Here is a 26,407-nt window from a genome sequence, read left to right on the forward strand (position 1 = left end):
CCGCTGTGTTCTCCAATGTCCATACAACATTTTAGAAAAAGGCTCAGTGTCGTTATCATCACAAGGCGAGCAGGGGCGTCAATTGGGTACGACAGGGTAATATCCTTAGATTATGTAGTGCTATAGTAAATACTACAGTATTATGCGCAAATAAACACTAGTTAATACTACAGTAATGTACGCAAAAACACTACAGTTTTTTAACTATAGTAATGCTGAAGTATTTAATTTGCATATACTACATCCATTCTCCTCCCCCATATCTTAATTTGTGCCACCCAGGAGTGAGAAACCTACATGCCAAGTATAGACCATATTGTGCTCCCCACAGGTTATAGAAAGAGCAGAAGCACTGAACTACCCATTCACACTCCAGTCCTACCTGCCTACAGGTTATGGAACATTTGCTCTTTTAGTATTTGTCCAGTAGATTGTCAAATATAATTAAAAAAAACACTATAGTAAATAATACAGTAATATCTGCAAAAATTAACCACAGTAATTGCTATAGTATATACTACACTTTATATAGTATACTATAGTATTTTTTCATATGGGCTGCGGGAAGAGAGGGGCATGCCACCAGACAGTACTTTAGGGCCTCAAACTTCTCCTCCAATGCAACAGTAACAGTGCCAATGTGCATATCTTATAGACTATGATAAATTCTAGAAATGTTATCTAATCGGATGTTATCTAATTTTACAGTAAAAACCTACAGTATGTGGACACTTGGTATTCCAGTTTACAGAGCAAATAATATCTACACACTAAGTACACGAAGTACTGTACTTCAACAAATTATATTGCCTCAAGTCATACATTCTCATGCAGTATTCAAGTATGCACTAATATCAAATGTAGTGGTGAGCTATATCTTCACAAACTGATTCATGACCAAATCAACTAAACTATCCCTCAATGGTAACATTAAAACTGGAAAAGGTCATTGCATTTATTCTATTTCATTTAAGAGTTTCACCTACCCAGGTCATTCTGTCGTTCCACTTACCTGAGCATGTTGTTTTTAGGTGTAAGGAAACTCAACCAGACCAGAGACTTTGTGCAACTAAGCTGGCTGCTTTGAGCTTCATGAGGAAAGTAAACTTTGTTCCAGGGTACAGCCATGTCATAACCCCTCCCATTGCACCTTGGTGTTTGTTTCCCTCTCTCCTCTTTTTTATCAATCCCCTCCTATCTTCCTCCTCCTCCTCTTTCTCCTCCTTCTCCCACATAACTCACTCAATTAAAGAAAACAAGCGTTGTTAACCTAATTTTCTGTATGTTTGTCAGTCTGTATTTTAAAGTTTCATCTGCAAATGTCTTAGGCCTTATAGCCTAATTGAATTGTATGTTTACATATAAAACAAATGTATGTATTTGATTGACTATTACAGATGTAGGATCTTAATTTGATCCAGTTTGCTACAGCAGGAAAATAATGTTGCAGCAACAGGAAATATAAATTGTTATGTGGATTGTAATTAATGGACATTTTTTTAGGGGTTGATACATTTTTCGTACGGGAAAATCAAGTCTGACATTTTTAAGTGGAAATTACAAACTTCAGAACCCTTTTTAAACCTCAAATGTACTACACGTTTTAAATGTCCTGTATTGCAGGAAATTTGTCCTGCAACAGGGTGATCAAATTAAAATCCTACATCTATATGGCTTTGGTTTAAAGATAATGTTTATATTATATTGTGCCTTTTTATTTATTGTGCCTTTTTATTTCAGTTCAGTGTGGCTTCACACAGTCAATGTTATCCTTTGTATAATAAACACAATCCAGGCATTACACTGATCTGATTTCTAATATTGTGGTCTTAATTAGGATGCCTATGTGATGTCTAGTCCTTTTCCCCTCATTACTTCGGATCATAGACTGTTTAACTGTAGGCTCTTCAATTACCATAGACGTGCACTAAATCTGTCAGAACAATTCATATCACAACTGAATATCTTCTTCTCAAACCATTCATACTGAGATGTCATGTTTTTATTTATTTTTCAAATTCACCCTAGCGGCGACCTCAACCGATTGATATTCCTGACATGCGCATTACAAACTGCAATCTGACCACATAATCGGGAGAGAACGACAGTGTAGGCAGGACCACAATGGGAAAGCGGGTGATTTTATCAAATTGATCAAAAATCGCTGACAAGATGTCCGACGCGAGTAGAAAACCCCAATCGATACGCATCTGTACTTATTGAAGTGGATACGATACACACAGAACCTGCAGAACAACCAAAAGTAAATACTTTTTCCAAGGGGAGGAAGTTTGTTGTGTCGAAGGAAATATAATAGCCCGGTAAAGCAGGGACAGACTGCGGAAAACTGCCAGAGCGGAGGACAGTCAGAATACAAACCCACCCACCCACCCAGTCAGCCATGGAAGAGTTTGGGTCAGCGTTGGAGAAGAATGTGGCCGATTTAACGGTTATGGACGTGTATGACATAGCCGCGGTGGTGGGCCAGGAGTTTGAGCGGATCATTGATCAGTATGGATGCGAGGCTCTGTCCAGGCTCATGCCAAAAGTGGTGCGGGTACTGGAGATCCTGGAGGTGATGGTCAGTAGGAACAGCATCAGCCCGGAGACAGAGGAGTTGAGGCTGGAACTGGACAAACTACGGCTGGACCGGATGGACCGGCTGGAGAAAGAGAAGAAACATAAGAAGGTCATAATTAGTTTATACATGATAAGATTAATAATATGCCAAGTTCTAACCAAACATAATTGATAACGGTAGGCCAAATAATGTATGGTGAAGATATGACAATACTGGTAACAAACATAGAAAAGTTTAAGAGAAGACAACTCATTTGCCATGCCATCATGAAAAGAATGCAATGAGATTATTTTAACAATAACTTTGGAAAGTGTACTAGGCATTTAGAAAATCTAACTGATATGCCCAAATAAAATTGTACTCTGAGGTGAATGACACTTCATTGACTGAGGATAGGCTATATTGTTACAATTATGCCTGCCTCTTTGTATCGCTGCTATACCCGTGCTATGTCGCAGGAAATCACTAAGGCTTTTTTTGGGGATAGAAATATCCTCTTACAAAATATATAGGGTCACAACACAAGTGTTCACTTGACCGGTGCATTACTGTGCATAGTAGGTCTGCAACATGTTTACATGAAGGCATATCTCTCTACCCTAATCATGTCCCTCTGCGACAATCAGAGTAGGTGCACTAAAAATACAAATGTCGTTGCTGGTCTCATGACAGTGACATGGTGGGAGTTAAACTGGCCTGTCATTGGTTGACTGAGATGTGTCTCCTGACTCAAATGAAGTGTGTCACGACATAAATGTGATTTAGGCAAGAGAGCCATCTTTATTACTTCAAATCAAACTTTATTAGTCACATGCGCCGAATACAACAGGTGTAGGCCTTACAGTGAAATGCTTACTTACAGAGCCCCTAACCAACTATGCAGTTTTAAAAAATACAGATAAGAAAAATAAAATAAAAGTAACAAATAATTAAAGAGCAGCAGTACCAGTACAGAGTCAATGTGCGGGGGCACCGGTTAGTTGAGGTAATATGAGGTAATATGAGGTAATATGTACATGTAGGTAGAGTTATGGCCCCTGGAAATGCTTAGGATGATATGTTTACATGTAAACTTCAAATAAATGCTTTGGAAATGTTCAGTAGAAAGTTAAGTAGGCCAGAGAAAAATGTGGGTTCCTTAAGCATTCTTTGGGAAGGGTGATAGTTCTATGTGGAACCATACTGACCCAAATAACCCTTTGAGCCCTTCAATGGTTCTTTGCAGTTTAAAAAAGGGTTATTTCCTCTTTTATTGATAATTCAAATGTAGTGGCTGTGGCTCATTAGAATATTTTAGGTCGTGCATTGTTCACAGCTCGTTTTGTGCACGAGAGTGTCATTCCAGTTGATCTAATCTGTTGTGTTACGCGATTGTAGCACATGGGGATGTGTGAAACTAACTAAGCGCTTCAGCACTCGGGGGTACCCGTCTGTGAGCTCGTGTGGCCTACCACTTTGCGGCTGAGGCGTCGTTGCTCCTAGACGTTTCCACTTCACAATAACAGCACTTACAGTTGACCAGGGCAGCTCTAGCAGGGCAGACATTTGATGAACTGACTTGTTGGAAAGGTGGCACCCTATAACTTTGAAAGTCACTGAGCTCTTCAGTAAGGCCATTCTACTGCCAATGTTTGTCTATGGAGATTGCACTGCTGCTCGTTCGATTTTATACACCTGTCAGCAACGCGTGTGATTGGAATAGCCGAATCCACTCATTTGAAGGGGTGTCCACATACTGCTGTATATATGGTGTATATATGCTGTATATATGGTGTGTATATGCTGTATATATGGTGTATATGTGACCATGGCCAGTGACAGTATCTTGTGAAAGACTCACGTATGGCCTTGTGTCAATTAAGAACGGTTGACAAATATGTCAGTAGTTCTCAATTCCCTCCTCAGGGACCCCCAGCTGTTCCAGAGATAGCACACCTGATTCAACTTGTTAATTAACACAATAATAACATCGAAGGCATTTTTACAATTTAACATGGCCATTAAACAAGAATGAAAATCCCTGGATGGTTCTACAAGGATCCTTTGAGATTTAGAAAGATTCTTTATAGAACCATTCTCCATAAAGGTTCTTTAAAGAACCATTTATAAGGGTTCTATATAGCCACAAAAAGGGTTGTAATAGAGGTTTTTCAATGGTCCTTTATAGGACCTTAGGAAAGGGTTCTTTATAGCACCATACAGATTCCATTTAGAACCTTATGAGCATAGTTATTTATAGAACCTTCAAAGGTTCCATATAGCCGCAAAAAAGGGTTCTGCTATGGTTATAAGCCAATTAACCCTTATTTGGAACTATATAGAACCATTTGTTTTTAGTGTGTAGGCTATGCAAACAACAGTAAAGCTGACAGTAAAGCCAGAGTATAGTCTATGAGACCAACTATCTTTAAACGGCACGAGGATGAAGACATTCATTGACAGACAGGAGAAAGCCACTGTAAAAGTTCAGGTTGAAAACAAAACGGATGGCTTTTGTATAGCTTATCAATGCACCTGTTGTAGGAAAAAAGGTGCTATCTGGAACCTAAAAGGGTTATTCGGCTGTCCCTATATAGGAGAAACCGTTGATGAACCCGTTTTGGTTCTGTGGAAAGGGTTCTACAAGGAACCCAAAGGGTTCTACCTGGATCCAAAAAGGGTTCTCCTATGGGGACAGCCGAAGAACCCTTTTGGAACCCTTTTTTCTAAGAGTGTGATTACTCAAACAAATTATGGCTCAGTGGTATGTCTGTGGCCACGTCCTAATATTAGCCCAAATGGCTTCTTTTCCTTGTGTGCTTTCAAACCATTGACCAGAGAGGACTGAATTTGTTAAGGCAATATGGTGGAAACGCCACGCAGGTCAAGCAAGCTGGTGGAAACCCCACATTTTAAGGATGTGCTTGTGGCGGGGCTGTGAGCAGACATGAATGGAGAGGAGTCTGTGTTTGGAGTGTGTGCGTGCAGACAAGATGTATGGAGTGTGTGTTTGTTAACTCTGTGTGTTTGTGTGTACCTCTTGTGTGTGTGTGTGTAGGAGCTGGAGCTGGTAGAGGATGTATGGAGAGGGGAGGCCCAGGACCTGTTGTCTCAGATCGCTCAGCTTCAGGAAGAGAACAAAACACTCCTTACTAACATGTCCATCAAAGACCCCATGAGTGAAGAGGACCTGCAGAGGCACGAAGGTACTAAACCCTGAATCCTAAACCCTTTACTTTACACCCTACAGTCTCAACCCATACACGCACACAATGTCTCTCTCTCTCTCTCTCTCTCTCTCTCTCTCTCTCTCTCTCTCTCTCTCTCTCTTTTGCTCGCGCTCTCTCAACACACACACACACACACACACACACACACACACACACACACACACACACACACACACACACACACACACACACACACACACAAAGGAGGCCTTCTCTGTGTTTGAGGCTGAGCCAGGCTCATCACTGCATGAGTGGCTCTGGCGTGATGTCACAGAGGGGCTACAGTCCCCCTGCACACAGACACACATGAGAATGAGCACAGAGACAGAACACCCTCAGTGTTTCGTACACCTGCTAGACTAGGGAAAGACATTTGACATTTTCTGACTGTTTAGGACTCGCATGATTTATCATTGAGTACTCGAGTACTCCAATAGAAGAAAATGTCATGTTTAGAACAAAAGGCCTGCACTACAAAACAAATATTTGCGCATTTATCCATATGCCAACAGTGCGAAACAATGTCTCATTTATCATAGCCATTACCGATAACCAATCCTAAATGCTACATTGCCCCATATACTACAATGCCTTCAGGAAGTATTCACACCCCTTGACATTTTCAACATTTTGTTGTGTAACAGCCTGAATTTAAAATGAATTCAATTGAGATTTTTTATGTCACTGGCCTACATACAATACCCCATAATGTCAAAGTGGAATTATGTTTTTAAAATGTTTTAAACAAATAGATAAAATGTTTATTACAAATGAAAAGCTGAAATGTCTTGAGTCAATAAGTATTCAACCCCTTTGTTATGGCAAGCCTAAATAAATTCAGAAGTAAAAATGTGCCTAACGTGTTACGTATTAAGTTGTATGGGCTCACTCTGTGTGCAATAATAGGGTTTAACATGATTTTTGAATAACTACCTCATCTCTGTACCCCACACATATAATTAGCTGTAAGGTCCCTCAGTCGAGCAGTGAATATCAAACACAGATTCAACCACAAAGACCAGGGAGGTTTTCCAATGATTTGCAAAGAAGGGCCTATTGGTAGATGGGTCCCCCCAAAAAACAGACATCCCTTTGAGCATGGTATATTAATTACACTTTGGATGGTGTATCAATACACTCAGTCACTACAAAGATACAGACATCCTTCCTAAATCATTTGCCAGGGAGGAAGGAAACCGCTCGGTGACTTTAAAACAGTTACAGAGTTTAATGGCTGTGATAGGAGAAAACTGAGGATGGATCAACAACATTGTAGTTACTCCACAATACTTAGCTGATTGACAGAGGGAAAAGGAGGAAGCCTGTACAGAATAAACATATCCCAAAACATGCAGCCTGTTTGCAACAAGGCACCAAAGTAATACTGCAAAAGTTTTGTCCTGCATACAAAGTGTCATGTTTGGGGCAAACAGGGTAGTAATCTGTCGTTCTGCCCCTGAACAAGGCAGTTAAACCACTGTTCCTAGGCCGTCATTGAAAATAAGAATTTGTTCTTAACTGACTTGCCTAGTTAAATAAAGGTTAAAAAAAAATCTATTTGGTGAGTAGGCCTATAGGCTTAATGATTTTGATAAAAAATACGTTATTTTTCTTTATCATATTTTCAGTGTGGAGCCTGTCTATGTTTAGGGGGGTTATAGCCTAGGGCCCAGGTGACCCAATTCTAAATGGCACTAGCAGTTTGCAAAGTAGCCTAAGCGGAAAATAGACAGGACGCAATTATTCCAAAACTGCAGCTCGTTGTTGGAACACATATTTTCCTACTTCAATCAAAAACTCTATTTTGAATTTGTGGTAAAACTGTTGTCATTTGGCATGGAATGTAGCTTGTGTATCCCATCAGTTACAGTGCTTTCGGAAAGTGTTCACACCCCTTGGCCTTTTCCAAATTTTGTTGTGTTACAACTCTGTATTGTCAAAGTGGAAGGGGGAAAAAATAATGAAAAATAAAACACTAATATACTGTATCTTGATTAGATAAGTATTCAACCCCCTGAGTCAATACATGTTAGAATCACCTTTGGCAGCGATTACAGCTGTGAGTCTTTCTGGGTAAGTCTCTTAAGAGATTTCCACACCTGGATTGTGCAACATTTGCCCTTAATTCTTTTCAAAATTCTTCAAGCTCTGTCAAATTGGTTGTTGATCATTGCTAGACAACCATTTTTAGGTCTTGCCACAGATTTTCAAGCAGATTTAAGTCAAGACTGTAACCCGGCCACTTAGGAACATTCACTCTCTTCTTGGTAAGCAACTCCAGTGTAGATTTGGCCTTGTGTTTTACGTTGTTGTCTTGCTGAAAGGTGAATTCATCTCCCGGTGTCTAGTGGAAAGCAGACTGAACGAGGTTTTCCTCTAGGATTTTGCCTGTGTCTAGCTCCATTACATTTATTTTATTATCCTGAAAAACTACCCAGTCCTTAACATGATGCAGCCACCACTATGCTTGAAAATATGGAGAGTGGTACTCAGTAATGTGTTGTATTGGATTTGCCCCAGACATAACACTTTGTATTCAGGACAAAAAGTTATTTGCTTTGCCACATTTTTTGCAGTATTATTTTAGTGCCTTGTTGCAAACAGGCTGCATGTTTTTTGAATATTTTTTTCTGTACAGGATTCCTTCTTTTCACTCTGTCAATTAGGTTAATATTGTGGAGTAACTACAATGTTGTTGATCCATCCTGTTCTCCTATCACAGTCATTAAACTCTGTAACTGTTTTAAAGTCAACAGTGGCCAAATGGTGAAATCCCTGAGTGGTTTCCTTCCTCTCTGGCAACTGCGTTGGGAAGGACACCTGTATCTTTGTAGTGACTGGGTGTATTGATACACCATCCAAATTGTAATTAATAACTTCACCATGCTCAAAGGGATATTCAATGTATGCTTATTTTTCCCCCATTTACCAATGGGTTCCTTTCTTTGCGAGGCATTGTAAAACCTCCCTGGTCTTTGTGGTTGAATCTGTGTTTGAAATGCACTGCTCGACTGAGGGACCTTACAGTATGTGTGGGGTACAGAGATGAGGTAGTAATTTAAAAAAGTATTTTAAACACTATTATTGCACACAGAGTTAGTCCAGGCCACTTATGTGACTTGTTAATTTTTACTCCTGAACTTTTTTAGGCTTGCCATAACAAAGGAATTGAATACCGGTACTTATTGACTCAAGACATTTCAGCTTCTCATTTGTATTTTTTTTTTTTTTTATAGAATAACATAGTTCCACTGACATTATTGGGTATTGTGTGTAGGCCAGTGACCAAAAATCTTGATTTAATTCATTTTAAATTCAGGCTGTAACACCACAAAATGTGGAAAAAGTCAAGGAGTGTAAATACTTTCTGAAGGCACTGTAGAGTTTTATAGGCATTTGATTGTGTAGGCCTAACGGGATTTTGTGTGCACTCTCAGCACGCGCGTGTAGAGATTGTAGTTGGACACAATTGAGTGAGTAAGACACGGGGGGGATAGGGAATTTAGGGAGAAGAACTGTGGGATGCGTGGCTTGGTTTCTTTTTCGTTGTGCCCGACAAATGCACTAGTACAAATGGAACACTAGAGTCAAAGCAAATTAACGTTGTCATCAAGACAACATTTTTGTGAGGATACCCGTTTGGGCAGCCGCAAAGCACATTCCACCAAATACTTTTACAGTATTTGAAAAAAGTAGATCTTTGGTTAAAGATCGAGTTTTGACGTCCGTTTGAGTACTTGAGTCGATTACTCATGCCCATCCCTATGCTAGACACACACACACACTACATAATCACACATCACACACACACATAAGTCCCCACTAAGTCCCCTCTCCACCTGCTCAGTCCTGACTGAGGTTTTAAAGTCTGGCTTCCTCCATTGCTGATATTCAGGGCTGTGCGTCAGCCACGGGTACGCCGTTTCTGTGTCAGAGATATCAAGTACGTATGTGGGCCTGTTTGCTATTTTAAACCTAGCTAGTCATGCTTACAGATAGGAACTCGGTTGCTGTGCTCATAATCACTTGATTTATTCTCTAGTGCAGTACAAAAGGTGTACAAATAATACACATATACTCACACAGAGTATTCATGTTGTTCTAAGTTGGATCCTTTCTCCTGTGTCTTGGCTGCCAGGTATTTATATTGTTCATCCATACTGAGTTAACCCTCTCTGCTCTGCCATGTTTTCTCTGTTGCGTTGCCAGGTATGTCGGAGCGGGAGCGTCAGGTGATGAAGAAGCTGAAGGAGGTGGTGGACAAGCAGAGAGACGAGATCCGAGCCAAAGACCGCGAGCTCACGCTCAGGAACGAGGACGTTGAGGCAGTAAGGACAGCAGGATGGGTGCTTGCTTGGGGTAGAACATGTCCCTTTGCACAGACCTAAGATCAGCTAACCCTTCCCCAATCCCAACCTTAACCATTAGGAGGTAGAACACAAAACTGACCGTAGATCAGTGTCAAGGGGAGACTGGGTCAGGGGTCAGGGACTGCTTGTAGGCTATGGGGGAATCTGTTTATTTATTAAAGTGTATTGATTTGATGGATCAATGACCTGACCCTCTCTTTTTCTCTGTTTCCCTCTGTCACATCCCCCTGTACTTCTTCACTCTCTGGGCCCCACGTTCCTCTCTATTCCGCCTGTCTCCTAACTCTCTCTCCGGCTCACTCTACCACCATCTCTTCTTGTCTCTACCCCCTCTTTACCTCCACCCCATCCATCCATCTTCCTCCCTGCGTCTCCCTTCCCCTCCATCCCTTCACCTCTCTAGCTCCAGCAGCAGCAGTCTCGTCTGATGAAGATCAACCATGACCTGCGCCACAAGATCTCCGTGGTGGAAGCTCAGGGGAAAGCCCTCATCGAGCAGAAGGTTCGGCGCCTTAGGATGTGTAATGCATATTTTATTACCCACAGTATTTGCAAAACAAAATAGTTCAGAAGTACTTCAACAATGTATACTGAACAAGAATATAAATGCAACATGCAACAATTTCCACAAGTTCATTTAAGGAAATCAGTCAACTGAAATAACGTGCTCGCCCGCGTCATTGAGCGTCTGCGTAGCCATTGACGAGCTGCAAGTCCCGCCTCTCCCATCTCCTCATTGGTTTTTAGGAGCATATACCTGTAGTGAGGTGCGTACTGGCGGCAGAGAAGTCAGGCGCAACAGTGTCGTTTAATATCCATAAACCACCGTCCACAATACAAATAAATGGGTCAAACAAAACCCGGTAATACCAGCATACCGTGCACAAGCACTTCAAGAAAACAATTACAGACAAGGACATGGGGGGAGAACAGAGGGTTAAATACACAACATGTAATTGATTGAATAGGAACCAGGTGTGATGGAAGACAAAACCAATGGAAAATGAAAAATGGATCAGCGATGGCTAGAAGGTTGGTGACTTCGACCGCCGAACGCCGCCCGAACAAGGAGAGGGACCAACTTCGGCGGAAGTCGTGACAATACCCACATGGGTGATTGAAAGATGAACTGAGGTCCACACTCCAGTCCAGTTGATGGTGGTAATGCACCTTAAAGTTGGTTGCCAACCGCCATATAAAGTCCGAAAATGAAGAAGACTGGAGGTGGAGGGAGAGATTACTAGAACTAACTAGGTTTACCCTTTTATCTGTGGATTAATTGTCGGAGTAGAGGACCTTGTGCATTTCAGTTAAAATAACAACCCAATGTTTATATCCCAAGACAAATAAGCTAGCAACAGCAAGCTAGCTAGCTAAATTGCCTTGAATGTTTCATGCTTTTCGACCTGTCCCCAAATTAATATAGTTGGTTCAGAGTTCGTTTTGATATTTCAATCTTTGTGTCCTGATGTGGATGTACAGAATCCACATGCGAGCGATGGAGCACCAGGACGCACGTGCGTGTCCGGTCTAGTCAGCATGTTAGGCCCTAATCTATGGATTTCACATGACTGGGAAGGGGCGAAGCCATGGGTGGGCCTGGGAGAGCATAGGAGCCATCCCCAACCACTGGGGAGCCAGGCCCAGCCAATCAAAATTCGTTTTTTCCCCACAAAAGGGCTTTATTACAGACAGAAATACTCCTCAGTTTCATCAGCTGTCCAGGTGGCTGGTCTCAGACGATCCCGCAGGTGAAGAAGGCGGAAGTGGAGGGCTGGCGTGGTTACACGTGGTCTGCGGTTGTGAGACCGGTTGGACGTACTGCCAAATTCTCTAAAATGACGATGGTGGCGGCTTATGGTAGAGAAATGAACATTCAGTTCTCTTGCAACAGCTCTGGTGGACATTCCTGCAGTCAGCATGCCAATTGCACGCTCTGTGCATTTTAGAGTGGCCTTTTATTGTCCCCAGCACAAGATGCACCTGTGTAATCAGCTTCTTGATATGCCACACCTGTCAGGTGGATGGATTATCTTGGCAAAGGAGAAATGCTCACTAACAGGGATGTAAACATATTTGTGCACAAAATTTGAGAGAAATAAGCTTTTTGTGCGTATGGAAAATTTCTGTTGTCTTTTATTTCAGCTCATTTAACATGGAACCAACACTTTACATGTTGCGTTTATATTTTTGTTCAGTATATTATTATATTTGTATCTTAAGGTGGAACTGGAGGCGGGAGCTCAGGCACGAGTACAGGAAATGGGAGCACTTCGACAGGAAGTGACACGTTTAAGGGAGCGCCTGCAAGGAGACACGCCTCAGGGTCTAGAGGAGCCTCCTCCCCAGCCCCCCTCCCCCGCACAGGTAATAAAAACATCTCCCCAGCCCTCCTCCCTCACACAGGTAATAACAACATCTCCCCAGCCCCCCCCCCTCACACAGCTAATAACAACATCTCCCCAGCCCCCCTCCCTCACACAGGTAATAACAACATCTCCCCAGCCCCCCTCCCTCACACAGGTAATAACAACATTTCCCCAGCCCCCCTCCCTCACACAGCTAATAACAACATCTCCCCAGCCCCCCTCCCCCGCACAGGTAATAACAACATCTCCCCAGCCCCCCTCCCCCGCACAGGTAATAACAACATCTCCCCAGCCCCCCTCCCTCACACAGGTAATAACAACATCTCCCCAGCCCCCCTCCCCCGCACAGGTAATAACAACACCTGCTCAGGTCGGCAGAACCAGCCAGGCACACTGGCAGCTACACAGTTAAGGCTCACCTGCACAGGTAACTCCACAGTTATTACAGGTAGACTTGCCCCCAGCAGCCCTATGTGCTCCATTATAACCCTGTCTTTTCTTTCCACATCTATGAGAGAATCTTTGCAGCCTGAGTCAGTTTATAGCAGTCTGACTGACAGCCTGTAGAGCCGGAGTCTCTGCCTCCTTGGAAAACATGACCTGGCTATCATATGAGGGGTGGGAGGTGGAGGTGGAGGGAAGGGGGGCAGGACGGAAATAGCCCCGCTCTCTACCCCTCCACAGCCAGCTAGCCAGCCAACCAGCATGCAAGCCAGAGACATGTAGAGGGAGACAGAAAGGCAGCCAGACAATTCAGGACAGCTAAAAGTGACCTGGCAATGACCTTTGTAGTCACATGCACACCAAACTGGTTTAATGGTAGCCAAATGAAAAACAGATTTTTCACAGTCTTCGTACAGAAAGTGGAACACATATCACCCACGGTACTCTGCAGCAACATTTATGTTGTCACTTTTCTTTTACAATGACTAACCCTCGATAAAGGTACAATACAAAACATGTCTCCCCCTCACAGCCTGGTAGCCCCTGCTCCACAGAGGTGGGGGCTCAGGGTGTGGGCTGGCCAGAACCAGACAGACACTACCACCCTGAGCTGATGTTGGGGGGGTACGATCCGGCCCCGCGCCTCCCGTCCCTGGATGACGATGATGAGGATGTAGAGGAAGAGGCAGTGTTGCTATGGGTAACACCGTTGTGCTAGCTAGCTAGCCGCCCCCAGAATGGTGTGTTTGCCGTGACCTCTAACCTTTGCACCACACACTGTCCCCTTGTGTTCTATTGATGCTGCTATCGCTAGAGCACAGAGTTGAGATGCTGCCTCGTTCACCTGTATGCGTGTGGGGTTGGGAAATTTGATTGCATTTCAAGGGCTGTGTTTTTGATTCAGCCAACCTTGAGTCAGTGAACCCTTTTCCCTAACTTTACCACATGGGTGTGTGTTTGAGAGGAAGAGGAAGAGTGAGGTGTTGTGTACGCATACGGTATGTGTTGGAGTGTGTGTCGGGGTGTGTTATAAACGTGCACAGTGTGTATGTGGGAGTGTGTGCGTGCTCCTGCCTGCAGTTATACTACCCCAGTGTGAGCACCCTAACTGTTGATTTTGACGGCACAGAGCATGTGTGAGTTAAGTATCCCTGTGCCAACTATGTCAGACTGTGTGTGTGTGTGCGTGTGAGAACCAACTGTCCCTACACCCACTGGACCAGACCGTACCACTGCAGCTCTCACCTCTAAACATAGACTGCTCTGACACCCCTGTAACAGCACATGGACTAGTCCCTGCAACACACGTCATAGCAGAGTATGTAGTTTGTACCAACAGAACCTCGGAACACAAGCTCAGCCTGTAACGGTTATAGCATGACTGTCCTTAGAGCCTCTTTTTTCACACATCATTTGCTACAGAGTGGCTTATGACTGTTTTCTGCATGACTGACCTCTGTTGGTTGCATGCAGTGAGTTAGTCTGAAGTATCTCAACCTGAGGTGCACTTCTGGCTGTAGGGAATGAAGGAAGGAAGGAGAGAAGGGTGCATTTATTAAGTATTGGAACAGGGCCCAGTGTCTGACCTACAGTTCTCTTCCTGTGCCACTAGGAGGCGATGTGTGATGAGGACACACCTGCTCTGTTCCAACACTTTACCAAGGTATCCCTCCTTCCTGCCTGTCCTCTATTCCTTCCTTTCCTTTCTTCCTTCGTCCCATGGTGTAATGTGGCTTGTACCTCACTAGGAGGCGCTATGTGATGAGGAGGGGGGAGGCCTGGACCAGAAGGATCCCAACAGGCCCCGGTTCACACTGCAGGAGCTGAGAGACGTTCTGCACGAGAGAAACGAGCTCAAGTCCAAAGTGTTCATGCTGCAGGAGGAGATCGCCTACTACAAAAGGCAGCCCTATTTATTTTCACCATACAAACAGAACATGTTTTTTAATTTTTTAACAATCAATCAGATGAGATTAACACAAGTTGTCAGGTTAAACTTAAGAAGTTAAAAGTTAACAATACTGGAGTCAACAATATTGACAATGATGATGGTGGAGTGGTGACTGTTCTTCCTCTCTCTCCAGTGAAGAGGCGGAGGACGAGACCGGCACCCCTACTCCTTCCCCTTCCCCCGAACAACTGAGGGCACGGCCCCGACCCAACGCACAGCCCGAGTCAGGAATCAAACGCCTGTACGTACCACACACCCGCAGATACGCTGGATTCTGATCTACACCAAACTGGGTGTGGTTTAGAGTATCCACCAGCTGGCAACACACCAGTAATGTATCTCACAGCGGAAGGAAATACATCAAATGGGCTGTGTTTGATGTGGTCCCTCTCTTCCGTCTCCCTCTCTCTCTATCTTCGCTTGTCTTTCTGTGAATGTGTGTGTGTGTGTGTGTGTGTGTGTGTGTGTGTGTGTGTGTGTGTGTGTGTGTGTGTGTGTGTGTGTGTGTGTGTGTGTGTGTGTGTGTGTGTGTGTGTGTGTGTGTGTGTGTGTGTGTGTGTGTGTGTACCTCTGTGTGTGTACCTCTGTGTGTGTACCTCTGTTTGACAGGATCTTCACAGCCATAATGCCGATGGTGGCAGCTGGGTTGATTTCAGATGACCCCACTTTACAGCCAATCAGACATCTCATATCCCTTGTACGACCCCCCCCGTCATTGGTTGGCCTCTGTGTCACTCACTGTCTTAGCTAACACCCTCTTCCCCCTGTATGTCGTATTGGTGGGGCCAGGAGTTTTTCCTGACTTTGTGATCTGACCAGTAAAAACTCTGGGCCCTGGTTATCGCACCTGCATGGACCCTCTCATCCGCTGTAGATTTTTGTATTCTGATTGGCTGACTGTGGGGCTATCTAAATCACTGTCCAATGGAAAGATGGTAGATCATTAAAATCAGCCAGTCAGAATAGGGTGTGTATTCACTTCCTGTCCCGTTTTCGATTCACTAACAGATTTTTTATAACTATTGATTTTCCTCTGCTTCTGTTGCTTTGTGCATATAACTCTAACCATGATGCACTTTGTCTTATCTCAGAACTCACTGTGTAGAAATGCATCTCAGTTCTCTGTATTTTAACAGTTATAACCACAGAACTCTAAAGTCATGAGAGACTAAAGAATATGTCTGGAGGACATAGGGCAACAATGACGCTGGGTAGTGAAGTCCACTTTTTTGTCTCTCTTTTCTCTGTACTTTTCCATCCTCGCTTCCTCTCCTCTCTCAGGTTTAGCTTCTTCTCTCGCGACAAGAGGCGGAACTCCCAACGGAATGCACAGTTTGAAGACAGCTTCAGCTCGTGGGCGGGAAAGGATGAGGTGTACACCGAACAGGCCCAGGAGGCTTTGCAGCACATATAGGGCACGTTCCTCTGACCAGGCGTTGTTGACGCCTGCCAGATCTTACAACGCATGGATAGGTATTTTAAGTATCAGCTACCACATCACATGTTATAGCAATCTGTCAGGCGATGAAATAGTCAATGACGGGGCACGCAACCATTGGTTGATGCGTGCAACGTCTTACCAGGAGAACGTGACGTAGTGATTGGACAGCGCTTTATGATGAGGTCACTCAGAACCATCTCACTGTAATGCCCCGCCCATGCCCACCATGTGAGCTGCAGCAGCACTTAAGGGACAGTTCGAAATTTACTGCGGTGGGGAGTTGGCCCAAAATAGGGGAGGGTTGTCAAACATATATTTTTGCTTTGGGGAGGGTTGTGTAATTTTTTTATTGGGCACGGGAGGGTGGTGTATTTTTTCCCTGGTTTACATTCCCCATTTTGCAGGTATGACTATATAATGTCTTCCATATAGTCACATTTCCTCATCTGCTTGCTTGCTCCTCCCCTATCAAAGTGTTTTGGTACTTCCCTTATGCACTACGCTTTTCTGCATGATTACTATACAGTCAACTCTATCCTGCCCTCTATACATAGTGACAATAGTGGTAGGTGGATCTGCAATAAGTTAACTGGCAATCATATCACACATAAAATCATTCAAATCTGCACCGATTTTCAATATAAATCCACAAGAACAAAAACGAATAGCTGATAGGCAGTAGAGAGGCCAGGGGCATCATTGCGCAGGAAAGAACAGTCAAGACATGATATATGCAGCTCAAAAAGCTCTCCTATTCATCTTGTTTAGGCCAAACACATTTTATCTACTATATAACTGATTCCCCTCTTCACAGTTCTAAAAATAGTAAAATGTTTAATAAAATAGTGATGAATTTAATTCAAATGAATCGATTCTTTTAAATGATTATTTTTTACTAACTGAACGATGTGCTTCGCCAGGTCGCAGTTGTAAATGAGAACTTGTTCTCAACTGGCCTACCTGGTTAAATAAAGGTGAAATAAAAATTGTACAGTAGTAGTTGGGGTTAAATTGTGGTGAATCGAATCATGGGAATCCAAATAATAATTTGAGAATCGCAAATAATAAAAACAATTTAGCTGTAGGCGTCCTTTCGAATTGTGTCGATGCAAAACCCTTTGTTGATACTTTAAGTTGATTTGGACATTCAATTTATGGGACGTTGCAACTCAATAGATGCTAGTAGTCAGCCTGAATTACACACTTCTAATGGGAAAACTATAACATCCACGGTGTTCAGCAGGCATGTCTTGCCTGCTGAAACAGTCATTTACAATGCTGAAACAGCCATTTACAATGCTGAAACAGCCATTTACAATGCTGAAACAGCCATTTACAATGCTGAAACAGCCATTTACAATGCTGAAACAGTCATTTACAATGCTGAAACAGCCATTTACAATGCTGAAACAGCCATTTACAATGCTGAAACAGTCATTTACAATGCTGAAACAGCCATTTACAATGCTGAAACAGCCATTTACAATGCTGAAACAGTCATTTACAATGCTGAAACAGCCATTTACAATGCTGAAACAGCCATTTACAATGCTGAAACAGTCATTTACAATGCTGAAACAGCCATTTACAATGCTGAAACAGCCATTTACAATGCTGAAACAGCCATTTACAATGCTGAAACAGTCATTTACAATGCTGAAACAGCCATTTACAATGCTGAAACAGCCATTTACAATGCTGAAACAGTCATTTATAATGTTTTCCCCCCAAACCTTCCAATTAAATGTTGACTGCAAAAGTAGGCCTACCTGGCAGAATGATATCATGAAGATTGGTATCAATCGGGTGTACATTTGTTTTGCATACTCTGCCATCACATGGGCAGTACAGAAACCCGACAGAAACACTTCTAGCCTAACACAAATGTACTGTGAGTAAAACTTAGCTGGGACATGCTTTCAATGGTGTTCTCCAACACCTGAAACCAATATTGTGGATTAGGGGGGGTACCCTGACTAGGATAGGATACATTTTGAACTGTCCCTGAAAGCATCGTAATGGTCAGCTCACCTCACAGTACAGCTGAGTACAGCACATCAGCTCCAAGTCACAGAGTAATTCAGTCATTCACCCAGCATCTAGAATAGTGTTTCCTAACCTCCTTTGTCAGTGAACTCCTTGCCTTGCCTTGGGACTGTGGTTAGTGTGCAGTAGCGCTGCATGGGTAAAATCACTGCAGAAGCCAAGACAGATCCCCCCCCCCCCCCCCCCCCATACTACAACCTATGCGTTGTGATAATTGCGTTGTTTGCTCTATAACCTGTCCGTTCATGTGCCTTGCGACCGTGATATATAGGCCTAAAGGCCGAGACAATTAGACACAGTGGCAGAATAAATTCAACCACACATTTGTTTCATCACAAAACCGGAGAGCAACTTCTGTCCAGTGAAGTCCACAAAGCATATCGCACATAATAAACCGTTACATGATCTAACAGCATGGTCAAGCAAATTAAGTTTCGGACCACTAAACAACTATTGATTTAGAACCACGGAGAGTTACCGCAAGTCGTAAAGAAAACAGGAGCTGTCTCCACTATTCAAGCAATATTACTGTGCCTGCTACGGTATAGTGGGATTTTATGACATTGCTGCTTCTAAGTGACAGGACAGAGAGAGTTGAGGGTGAAGAGGAACAGATTCCGTTTGACTTCTGGAAGAAGAAGAAAAAAAACTCCCTAAAGCCTTTATTTATCCAAAAGTGAAACCCAGGAGAATTGACAGATGCACAGAGCGGTTCCCTTTATGTTTGAACGGACAGAAACATAGTAGGTGTAAGAGAGAGACAATAGTCAGGCTTGGTAGGCTTGTGGAAAGTACATAAAGTATGGTTGACAGGTGAGAGGAGAGCGAGATGGAGGAACCACGTCAGAAACAACAGAAAGAGAATCACGAGTCACAGGTTTTAGAGAGGGAGGAGGAGAGTTATGTCCAGTAAAGAAACCGAATACAGACCGAGATGTAGCAGACGCTGATTAATCATCATACCCCCTTGACCTTGAGCTCGACCAGTCATGTCCTCAGCGGCAGCTAGGGGGCGCTGTGGCTATGCCCCTCACCAGCACTGGCTAAAAGGTGTGTGAACATGCAGTATGTGGTGGCTTTTTTTATTTAACAGATTGGCATTGTACATAAAATAATACGTGTTACAGGGTTTTGAGTTGGGATTTTTGAATTTCACATCTGGAACATCCTGCCTATTCCTTGACTGCATGATCAAACTAGATGGTTGGTAACTATATTCTCAATACAACTATTTTGCTTCCCCAACAACATGCTCTGCCAAATACATACTGTTGTTAGAAGTTTGGGAAGCCTTTTTAGAATAAAATTCCCAAGTTAGAGGTTTTATATTTTTCAAATGGTGAATTAAGCACATAAAGTTATAGTTTTACAATGTCTTATGGAAAGAGTATTTTTGTTTTGAATTAATTTAACCAGATGCTACTTGCTGCTGCTTTTTTGTTTTCCGGCATTTTATGGTGCCTTCAGGACTAGCCAAGTGGTGTACATATGAAGCAAAAGTAAACTATTTGATATATAAAATTTGAATGGGCGTCATGTTGGAACCAAATGTGACAAGACAAGACAAACAACACTCAATTTAGATGCACATTTACAATGTTGTCGTGGAATATTTGGTCAAACATGGAGAGTAGTTTGCCAAACTCTGTGCTATGGCTGCAAGATGGTTTGTGAGAAGCAAAATGGTCAGTGTGGACGAGGGAGCTTTTGGATCCTGAGGAGTAGTTCTGACTCTGTCAATCAGACATGATGCTTCAGCCTGACTATGAGAACATTGACACTATTCTTATGACTGGAGAACTGTTAAATCATTTATTTTAGAATGCCAGAGACAAAAGGGAAGTGCAAAAATAGGGCAACGCTTATTGTGACAAAAATAATTAATAGTCAAGAGAAATGATATCTTGTCTGCTGGTGGCAACATCTACAACATAATTTACACATAAAGGGAAATAAATAATACAGTATTGTTATCTGAACATGGGCAGATGTGTCATCATATACAAACTTCATGGAGCCCCTTCACACCTGGTGGTAGATTTCTATTGTAAGGATTCCAGATATGATGAATGTCTCGTTGTTTTGATACAGCTTGTTGCCTTTTATTCAAATATGCCCTGTCAATAAACATTGCGATCCCCAGAATGTTTCATGTCAACTTTCTTCAGAAACACATAGTCAAAAACACTCTTTCTGAAAAAAATTAAAAATTAACTTTATCCATTGCATCAATGCTAACCAGTATTTTACAAAATGTACAGTACCAGTCAAAAGTTTGGACACACTCATTCAAGGGTTTTTCTTTATTTTAATATTTACTACATTGTAGAATATTAGTGAAGACATCACGACGATGAAATAACACATATGGAATCATGTAGTAACCAAAAAAAGTGTTAAACAAATCTAAATATATTTTAAATTTGAGATTCTTCAAAGTAGCCACCCTTTGCCTTAATGACAGCTGTGAACACTCTTGGCAATCTCTCAACCAGCTTCATGAGGTATGGAATGCATTTAAATGAACAGGTGTGCCTTGTTAAAAGTTCATTTGTGGAATTTATTTCCTTCTTAATGCGTTTGAGCCAATCCGTTGTGTTGTGACATGGTAGGGGTGGTATACAGAAGATAGCCCTATTTGGTAAAAGACCAAGTCCATATTATGGAAAGAACAGCTCAAATAAGCAAAGAGAAACGACAGTCCATCATTACTTTAAGACATGAAGGTCAGTCAATCCGGAAAATTTCAAGAACTTTGAATGTTTCTTCAAGTGCAGTTGCAAAAATCATCAAGCGCTATGATGGCTATCAGCGAAGTGGAGTTGTTGTTTCCTACCCTCACCACCTGGAGACGACCCGTCAGGAAGTCCAGGACCCAGTTGCACTGGGTCTCAACCCAGGGCCCCAAACTTAATGATGAGCTTGAGGGCACTATGGTGTTGAATGCTGAGCTATAGTCAATGAACAGCATTCTTACATAGTTATTCTTGTCCAGATGGGATAGGGCAGTGTGCAGTGCGATGGCGATTGTATCATCTGTGGATCTATTGGGGCGGTAAGCAAGTTGAAGTGGGTCTAGGGTGGCATGTAAGGTAGAGGTGATATGATCCTTGACCAGCCTCTCAAAACACTTCATGATGACAGAAGTGAGTGCTATGGGACGATAGTCATTTAGTTCAGTTACCTTTGCTTTCTTGGGTACAGGAACAATGGTGGAAGCAAGTGGGGACAGCAGACTGGGATAGGGAGAGATTTAATATGTCCGTAAACACTCCAGTCAGCTGGTCTGCGCATGCTCTGAGGATGTGGCTAGGAATGCTGTCTGGGCCGGCAGTCTTGCGAGGGTTAACACGCTTTAATGTCTTACGTTGGCCATGGAGGAGAGCCCACAGTCCTTGGTAGCGGGCATGGATTCCGATTGGTCAGACCAGCGTTGAATAGGTCTTAGCACGGGTACTTCCTTTTTTCAGGTCTCCAGATATGCTTCATCGGGTTCAAGTCCAGGCTCTGGCTGGGCCACTCAAGGACATTCAGAAACTTGTCCTGAAGCCACTCCTGCGTTGTCTTGGCTGCGTGCTTAAGGTTGTTGTCCTGTTGAAAGGTGAACCTTCACCACAGTTTTAGGTCCTGAGCACTCTGGAGCACGTTTTCATCAAGGATCTCTCGGGACTTTGCTCCATTCATCTTTGCCTCGATCCTGACCAGTCTCCCAGTCCCTGCTGCTGAAAAACATCCCCACAGCATGATGCTGACACCACCATGCTTCACTGTAGGAAGGGTGCCAGGTGTCCTCCAGATGTGACAATTGGTATTCAGACTAAAGAGGTCAATCTTGGTTTCATCAGACCAGAGAGTTCTTTAGGTTCCTTTTGTCAAACTCCAAGTGGGCTGTCATGTGCATTTTACTGAGGAGTGTCTTCCGTCTGACCACTCTACCACAAAGGCCTGATTGGTGGAGTGCTGAAGAGATGGGAGAACCTTCCAGAAGAACAACCATCTCCACAGAGGAACTCTGGAGCGCTGTCAGAGTGACAATCGGGTTCTTGGCCACCCTCCTGAGCAAGGCCCTTCTCCCCGATAGCCCTGTTTGGCTGGGTAGCAAGCTATAGGAATAGTCTTGGTGGTTCCAAACTTCTCCCATTTAAGAATGATGGGGCCCACTGTGTTCTTGGGGACCTTCAATTATGTAGAAATGTTTTGGTACCCTTCCTCAAATCTGTGCCTCGACAAAATCCTGTCTCAGAGCTTTACGGACAATTCCTTAGACCTCATGTCTTATTATTTGCTCTGATATCCACTGTCAACTGTGGGACCTTATATAGACAGGTGTGTGCCTTTCCTAATCATGTCCAATCAATAGAATTTACCACAGGTGGACTCCAATCAAGTTGTAGAAACATCTCAAAGATGATCAATGGAAACAGGAGACACCTGAGCTCAATTTCAAGTCTCATAGCAAAGGGTCTGAATACTTATGTAAATAAGGTATTTCTGTTTTTAATTTTTAATACATTTTCAAAAAAATTATCACTTTGTCAGTATGGGTTATTGTGTTTAGATTGATCAGGATTTTTTTTTTAATCCATTTTAGAAAAATGCTGTAACGTAACAAAATGTGGGAAAAGTCAAGGGGTCTGAATACTTTCCGAATGCACTGTATGTGGAGGCAGTGAAAATAGCAGAAGGAGTGAGTAGAGAGGAGATGGTAGTGGATGCCATGCAGGAGAAGGATCCTGACCCATTAATAGTGAAGAAGGTGGACTTTGTTGCGTTTATAGCGCAGATCGTAATTTGCACTAGTCAAACTAATAAAAAATCAAACAGATGATAAGGTCTATATAATTATCAAACATACATTAGTCATGGCAAGGAAACACAAAATTATCCTTAAGTAATAGAATTGTAGGCAGAAGTTGATACAAAGTACAGTTTACGATAGCTCTCCCCAGGTTCTGCAATGTGTCTAAGACATCCTGTAACTCATATAGCCTCCCCAGTCCTCCTTGCGTGACTTTCTCTGGCAACAACAATTTAATAAATCTAACCTCCCCCTGACAGCAGCAACCATCTTGTCAGCAATTAAAAGCTCAGAAGTGGGTTTAACTGAAACTTGATCTTTCATCACAAGTATCGGGTCATAACAAGGTGAACGAGTCTTAGCATCTTCTGACAGGTGGCTGTTTTCATCAGGCCTGCGGCAGCCTTGTGTTCTCAGAAAACCAGTGGTATTCTCAGAATCTCAGATAGCCACGGTGGGGCCCGGACAGGAAGTGTATGAACGTAGGCGTTTCCACCTTCTGATAGTGTCTGAATGGCACAACATTCAAAACAGGTTTTAACACACACACACAGAGGTCTCCTGAAGAGGAGACCTTACAGTTTATCATAACACAATTTATTAACCCTTTAAAAGGTCTGAGGCCTTGGTTTAACCCCTTCAACATCATTGTAGATCTCCAGAACTTTACAGCCAATATTTTACAGGGAGTACTGAATGGAGAGGGTCCACCTCCCAGGTTCCCGAGCCTGTGGAGAGATCTGAATGAAGAGGTTCCACCTCCCAGGTTCCCGAGCCTGTGGAGAGATCTGAATGAAGAGGTTCCACCTCCCAGGTTCCCGAGCCTGTGGAGAGATCTGAATAGTACAGTTTGTTACTTTTGTTTGAAATTCAAGGTAGTGGTGTGAATTTGGTTAGTGTTTTTGTTCATCCAAAACATAAATAGTTTTTCTGGATATTTTTTTACTACACCGTACAATACATACATACTCTCCATTACTCTTAAAAAAAAAAAAAAAAAACGGTATTAGCACAGTATACATGATCCCAAATCTAGCTCCAAGACGGCGGCAATATGAAAAACTAAAAGGTAGATTGTGTTTATTTACTGGCACATTAAGCCACGTTGCGTGCCGTAGTTTAAAGAACTCTGTGGGTAGTGCTAAAAACAATGACATGATATCATAATCAAGAGGCTGAGTAATCAAGGGGCTGATTGCTCACCAGCTGGACGAGTTCCATAAAGTTGCCAGAAGGGCAGCACACAGGGAAGGAACGGGGGGAGAGGGGGGGGGGGGGGGGGGGGGGGGGGGGTTACTCCTGTTAAGTTGTGCTCAGTCCCAGGGATAACAAAGGGAGCTCAGCAAGACCCGGAGCCCAGAAGACGGTATCCCGGAGAGGGTCTCCCTATTCTTTTCTTTTTGTTTGTTATTTAAATAAACATCCTTGAAACCGAGCTAATCCAACTCTGTCCGTGTCTGATCTGTGTAAACGTCTTGACCAAACCCCCTGGTCTGCCACAATATGCATTTTGAATCCAACTTCTGTATAATCCAAACTATGGCTAAAGCTCACTTTGCTCGCGTCGGGGAAATTATTATTTTTATTTTAATTTTTTAAAAATTTTTTACCCCCTTTTCTCCCCAATTTTCGTGGTATCCAATCGCTAGTAATTACTGTCTTGTCTCATTGCTACAACTCCCGTACGGGCTCGGGAGAGACGAAGGTTGAAAGCCATGCGTCCTCCGAGGCACAACCCAACCAAGCCGCACTGCTTCTTTAACACAGCGCGCCTCCAACCCGGAAGCCAGCCGCACCAATGTGTCGGAGGAAACACCGTGCACCTGGCCCCCTTGGTTAGCGCGCACTGCGCCCAGCCCGCCACAGGAGTCGCTGGAGTGCGATGAGACAAGGAAATCCCTACCGGCCAAACCCTCCCTAACCCGGACGACGCTAGCCCAATTGTGCTCTCTTTAAGTATGCTCTCTCTAATTCTCTCTTTCTTTCTTTCTCTCTCTCGGAGGACCTGAGCCCTAGGACCATGCCTCAGGACTACCTGGCATGATGACTCCTTGTTGTCCCCAGTCCACCTGGCCATGCTGCTGCTCCAGTTTCAACTGTTCTGCCTGCGGCTATGGAACCCTGACCTGTTCACTGTGATTACTATTATTTGACCATGCTGGTCATTTATGAACATTTTAACATCTTGGCCATGTTCTATTATAATATCCACCCGGCACAGCCAGAAGAGGACTGGCCACCCCTCATAGCCTGGTTTCTTCCTAGGTTTTGGCCTTTCTAGGGAGTTTTTCCTAGCCAGCGTGATTCTACACCTGCATTGCTTGCTGTTTGGAGTTTTTAGCTGGGTTTCTGTACAGCACTTTGATATATCAGCTGATGTAAGAAGGGCTATATAAATAAATTTGATCTGATTTGGTTGTAGAATTTAACAGCTTTTTTCTGGACTTTGATAACTAGTGGGTATAGTCTTAATTCTGCTCTGCATGCATTGTTTGGGGTTTTGCGTTGTACACAAAGTATTTTTTTGCAGAATTCTGCATGCGGAGTCTCAATTGGGTGTTTTTCCCGTTTTGTGAATTGTTGGTTGGTGAGTGGAACCCATACCTCACAACCATAGAGGGCAATGGGTTCTATAACCGATTGAAGTACTTTTAGTCAGATCCTAATTGGGATGTTGAGTTTTATGTTCCTTTGGATGGCATGGAAGGCCCTTCTTGCCATGTCTCTGAGATCGTTCACAGCCTTGTGGAAGTTACCTGTTGTGTTGATGTTTAGGCCGAGGTAGGTATAGTTATTTGTGTGCTCTAGGGCAACAGTGTCTAGATATCATTTTATTTGTTGTCCTGGCTACTGGACTTTTTTTGGAACACCATTATTTTTTGTCTTACTGAGATTCACAGTCAGGGCACAAGTCTGACAGAATCTGTGTAGAAGATCTAGGTGCTGCTGTTGGTCCTCCTTGGTTGGGGACAGAAGCACCAGATCATCTGCAAACAGTAGACATTTAATTTCCGAGTCCAGTAGGGTGAGGTCAGGTGATGCAGACTATTCTAGTGCCCTCGCCAATTCATTGATATATATGTTGAAGAGGGTGGGGATCAAGCTGCATCCCTCTCTCATTGGAATTTGTGGTCTGTATGTTTTCATTTAGCATACCATCAACACCACAGGCCTTTTGGGGTTGGAGGGTTTGTATTT

General features: G+C 43.1%; 1 protein-coding gene across 4 annotated transcripts; it reads left to right on the forward strand.

The window, feature by feature from the left end:
• The first annotated feature begins 2,085 nt into the window (after window positions 1-2,085).
• Window positions 2,086-18,593, forward strand: LOC129818744 (RILP-like protein 1). Of its 4 annotated transcripts, XM_055874930.1 has the most exons (11): window positions 2,086-2,689; window positions 5,619-5,766; window positions 10,000-10,118; window positions 10,564-10,662; window positions 12,384-12,527; window positions 12,744-12,761; window positions 13,506-13,673; window positions 14,586-14,636; window positions 14,722-14,876; window positions 15,058-15,165; window positions 16,206-18,593. In XM_055874930.1, the coding sequence occupies exons 1-11, from the start codon at window positions 2,402-2,404 to the stop codon at window positions 16,336-16,338; spliced, it is 1,431 nt and encodes a 476-aa protein (XP_055730905.1). In that variant the 5' UTR covers window positions 2,086-2,401; the 3' UTR covers window positions 16,339-18,593. The 4 variants fall into 4 exon arrangements, with proteins under 4 accessions (XP_055730905.1, XP_055730903.1, XP_055730904.1 ...); XM_055874928.1 differs by lacking the exons at window positions 12,744-12,761; window positions 13,506-13,673; XM_055874929.1 differs by lacking the exons at window positions 12,744-12,761; window positions 13,506-13,673; window positions 14,586-14,636.
• Window positions 18,594-26,407: the final 7,814 nt, after the last annotated feature.

The sequence above is a fragment of the Salvelinus fontinalis genome, chromosome 21, assembly GCF_029448725.1.
Source record: "Salvelinus fontinalis isolate EN_2023a chromosome 21, ASM2944872v1, whole genome shotgun sequence".
Classification (NCBI taxonomy): domain Eukaryota; kingdom Metazoa; phylum Chordata; class Actinopteri; order Salmoniformes; family Salmonidae; genus Salvelinus; species Salvelinus fontinalis.